The sequence below is a fragment of the Caloenas nicobarica genome, chromosome 9 (assembly GCF_036013445.1).
Source record: "Caloenas nicobarica isolate bCalNic1 chromosome 9, bCalNic1.hap1, whole genome shotgun sequence".
In the NCBI taxonomy this organism is placed as follows: Eukaryota; Metazoa; Chordata; class Aves; order Columbiformes; family Columbidae; genus Caloenas; species Caloenas nicobarica.
This window is the reverse complement of record NC_088253.1, coordinates 19,800,906-19,805,527: the sequence shown is the minus strand read 5'-3', so window position 1 is coordinate 19,805,527 and position 4,622 is coordinate 19,800,906. Positions and strand designations below refer to the sequence as shown.

The 4,622-nt window shown below is 42.9% G+C and overlaps 1 protein-coding gene across 4 annotated transcripts; it reads left to right on the top strand.

Annotated features, from left to right (window-relative positions):
- Nucleotides 1–354: 354 nt before the first annotated feature.
- SDR42E1 (short chain dehydrogenase/reductase family 42E, member 1) lies at nt 355–3,864 on the top strand. Of its 4 annotated transcripts, none has more exons than XM_065640987.1 (3): nt 355–383; nt 844–945; nt 2,266–3,864. In XM_065640987.1, exons 2-3 carry the CDS (start codon nt 878–880, stop codon nt 3,371–3,373), a joined length of 1,176 nt encoding a protein of 391 aa, XP_065497059.1. In that variant the 5' UTR covers nt 355–383; nt 844–877; the 3' UTR covers nt 3,374–3,864. The 4 variants fall into 4 exon arrangements, with proteins under 4 accessions (XP_065497059.1, XP_065497058.1, XP_065497061.1 ...); XM_065640986.1 differs by having other exon boundaries at nt 368–598; XM_065640989.1 differs by lacking the exon at nt 355–383 and having other exon boundaries at nt 896–945; nt 2,271–3,864.
- The last annotated feature ends 758 nt before the right edge of the window (nt 3,865–4,622 follow it).

Sequence of the window (4,622 nt, the reverse complement as noted above, 5' to 3'; positions counted from 1 at the left end):
GGCAGTGGTGGAGTCACCATCCCTGGAGGGGTTTAAAAGACGCATAGATGAGGTTCTTAGGGACATGGTTTAGTGCTAAAGTCGGGTTATGGTTGGACTTGGTGATCCTGAGGGTCTCTGCCAACCAAAATGGTTCTATGATTCTAAAGGAAAGGGAAAAGGAGCATGGTCCGGACACACAGATTGCCACAACACGGCAAACTCCAGCAGACTGACGCCCACCGGCACAAAACTCAACACCTACCGGCCGCCTTCCCGCCCGCCGCCTCCCGCCCACACGGCCCCGCCGCCATCTTGCCGCCCGCCCACGCGAAACTCCATTTCCCGGGGAGCCCCGCGGCCGGCACAGCGGCGCTCCGGGAAGGCGGCGGCGGACGGGGCAGGTAGGGCCGGGCCCCGCCGGGCCCCGCCGGGCCCCGCCGCTCCCCCGGGGCGCTTTCCCGGCGGGGCGGCTGCTCAGCGCGGCCCTGCGCTCCCCGCGGGGCCCTCCCGAGGGGCCCCGGGCTGTGCCGCGCTGAGGGGGCGCGGTCCCGCCGGGCCGTCCCGCCCGCACTCGGTGTACACGGAATAACCGCAGCACAAGGCCCGGGGAGGCAAGGTGGAGGCTTTCCTAACTTTTCATAACGACAGCCATAGATCTGCTTTTGCCCTTTTTTTTTCATAATATGACTGTAAGCTCTCCTTTGAGGAATACCAGAGCAGGAGGTGGTTCAGCCTTGCCCAGCAGATGGTGGAATGAAGGGCTTCAATTAAAACATGAAATAGATATGTGAATAACTGAATGTGTAGCGATGTTAAAACACAGATTGGTTTTAATGTGCATTTTTATGACGTCTTTTATAGGACAATTTCCTTCAATAGTGCCAAAGGAAAGAGGATGAAACGAGAAAACGCTGCCAAGGAAAGAGTCCTCATCACTGGAGGAGGCGGCTATTTTGGCTTCCGGTTAGTGCATTAAATAGTTATTACGTACAAGAATAAATGTAATGGATTGTTGCTGGTGAGGCAACAAAATCAGTCTGTAAAAGGGAAAACCGGGCCCGAGGTGCCTGATCTGGTTCCCCGCGTCTCTGAGTCATCTTGGGTCGCAGTTTTAAACAAACATGTTATTCTGTTTGTCACTGTTTTAAGCAAACACATTGTTGTGTTTCCAAATGTCAACATCAGCTGACTTGCAGACATTTACCTGCCTGGTCACTTTCGTAATGGGGATTTAGAGCAAGCCCACACTTGTACGCAGATCTTTGTATTGACAGGAGGCCACGGCCCGCACATAGTTACACACATACTTGGCCATATAGATTAAATACTCCAGCTGCTCTCAAGAATATATTTATTTTTATGGATATTGATGTTTTAGGATTAGATTTGCTAATAAGGTACCTATTTCAGTGAAATCCGTTTCCTGTAACTGTATATGGCTCTGCAGGCTAAACCATGTAGAGAAAAAAACCTATTTTGAGCCCTGGACTATCTTCTAGAGTAGCTTCAGAGTGAGAGATTTTAGAGTCATGACCGAAAAGTAAATTTCAAGCAGGGACCAAAAAAAAAATCTCAGAATAAACCTATCTGAATTCTGCTTGTTTTTTTCCACTGTCTCCCCCTTTTGGCATTATAGAAATACAACAGTTGAAGGAAAGGGGAGGCGGGCAATACCAGATTTATACGTTGTATGAATACCCGTGTTTATACCTGTAACTTGGAGTAAAATGTAGACATGTGGCAAAGTGTTCATACCAGCTTAGAAGCATCTCACTCATTCCTCTTCTCCATAAATTTCAAGCACAGCAGTGAAGACCAGGCTGTTGTCCTGACAGAACTGGGATGGCACAAAAGCAGTAAGATAAAACCAATAAGATTGATGTATTATTTTAAAAAAATATTTGGCTACAGGTTTACATCCGAAGGGTTTGCTATTGCTGATCTATAGGGGACAGAAGCAGATAAAAAGTTGGGTTCTTCTAAAAGGCTGCTGAAAGCAGTTATTTCTGTTCTGATTTTTCCTTTATCATAGTTCCACCTCTCCACCCACCCCCCCTTTTCTTTTTTCCAAAGTATTGATGAAGCCTGAGAAATTAGCTCAGTATCTAAAGTATCACAGTTGAATCTTCTCCATAGTAGATGGGTAAATATTTTTAAAACTCCCATCAGAAAAAAAAAAAAATCAGTATTAAAATAGTTAATAGTCTTCTCTTACCTCCAGGTGAAGTGTTTCATGCATTGTTATGCTATGTCTACTAACATATGGTTTCTATCATGTTTCAGTTTAGGTTGTGCCCTATACCAAAAGGGAGTTGATGTGATTCTCTTTGATGTTGTGAAGCCATGTCAAACCGTGCCAGAGGGAATAAAGTTCATGCAAGGGGATGTCTGTTGCCTGTCTGAAGTGGAAAGGGCTCTCAGAGATGTAATCTGCGTATTCCATACTGCTTCCTATGGAATGTCTGGCAGGGAGCAGCTGAACCGAAAACTTATCGAAGATGTTAATGTGAAAGGAACGGAAAATGTCATCCAAGCCTGCAAGAGCGCAGGAGTGTCGGGTCTGGTTTATACAAGTACATATAACGTGATATTTGGAGGCCAGATTATAGAAAATGGGGACGAATCTCTGCCTTACTTACCTCTTCACCTTCATCCAGATCACTACTCCCGGACCAAATCTTTAGCTGAAATGAAGGTGCTGGAAGCAAATGGTGCTGAGCTTGGAAATGGGAAAGGGGTGTTAAGGACTTGTGCTCTCCGCCCAGCAGGTATCTATGGGCCTGGGGAACAAAGGCATCTTCCAAGAATAGTGAGTTACATTGAAAGAGGACTGTTTAAATTTGTATATGGAGATCCTCTTAGTTTAGTAGAATTTGTACATGTAGACAATCTAGTTCAGGCTCATATTCTTGCCTCTGAGGCCCTCAAAGCCAACAAAAAGCACATAGCTGCAGGCCAAGCCTATTTTATTTCAGATGGCAGGCCTGTAAATAACTTTGAATTTTTCCGACCATTAGTAGAAGGTTTGGGTTACAAATTCCCAACCTGCCGTCTCCCTCTCTCCCTTGTCTATTTTTTTGCATTCCTTACTGAAGTAGTTCATTTTCTTGTAGGTCACGTTTATAATTTTCAGCCTTTCCTCACTCGCACGGAGGTTTACAAAACTGGTGTCACGCATTATTTTAGCATGGAGAAGGCCAGAAAAGAGCTGGGGTATGAGCCTCAGCAGTACAGCCTGAATGAAGTGGTTGAGTGGTTTAGATCTCAGGGATGTGGACCAAAGCCGAGAAAATACACTGTTGTACATCTCATTAGGGATGGAGGATTGCTCCTGCTGCTGATTGCTGTGATGGTCTCATGGTTTCCATCTGCAGTTACATTTTCAGCCTGAAAGATGAAATGCTGAGTATGGAGGAGAGAATTTACTTGTGTTCTCTGAGTACTCTTCGTCTTGGGGTAATTAAAAAAAAAAAACAGGAAAATACACATTTGTGTCATTCAGGTAAATATCTTTAACAGTTTTATCCCCGAGGAACAAAACTGCTGAGTAAAAAGGTGGAATTTTTATACATAGTTCCTCTTCAAAGTAAAATTGATCACATCATGAACAAGATAAAGCTCAGGGTTACTGCAAACAGCATTTTATTCTCAGGTACAACACCACACTACAGGGAATGGAACAAATGTCTTCAGACTGACCCTTCTTCCCCCTGATGGGATTATACTCTCAATCTCTACCCTTCATTCCTAAAAAGCTTGTGCTACATGATCCAGAGGAGAATAAACTTATTCTTCGATCGCATTCCAAAACCAAATTCTGCTTTCCAGCTTGGATGTATATATGACTAACCAAGATTAACTGATAAACTGCTAGACAATAAATAAATTCCTTTTTTTAATGAATACATTCTGGTATGCTTTTCTGAGTTAACTCTGATATCTAATGGCATTTCTGGAAAATGCACAATGGTTAATCTAAGTTACAGCAAAGTGCTTGAAGCAGCACAGATTTGTAGATTTTTCTAACAGTAAAATATGCCTGTTTAAAATGAATGAGCCAGCTAAAGTGCATTCATAAATAAGACCTATGATTTTTCCCAGCATTATTGAACGGTTAAACAAATAATCCATCAAAGATATTTGTTAAGTGATTACATTCATGTTCCACTGTTTATAAAACATTTTTAGCCTTTAATAATATTTCTGTAACCTGACAACATTTGAATAGAACTTCACCTTTGTAGTAGGATGATAAACACTTGATCCAATGAAACTCATAATTTTGTGGAGTTTTAAGAATAGAAAATAAGACCTTGTTAAGTACAGGTCACTACTGTTGTCTCCAGCATCTCCCTCATCTCTGCTATTAAACTATCAGTTTAATATAGGAAGAGATGCTGAGAAAATTCACATCAAAATGTTAAATCACGAAGGTCTTTCCCTCAACCCATCAGCATTACAGTTTCAGTACTTCCTGATAAAAGGACACTCCTAGAAGTCCAAGGTTCTCTTTAAACTTTACTCTTTCCATTTTAATAGCTGAAACTACACTGATCTTAATTTTGTGTAAGTTCCAGTTACTTCAGTTCTGTTACATCCTGCTGGGATCTAAACAGGGAAGTGAAGAGGAAGAAAGAGGC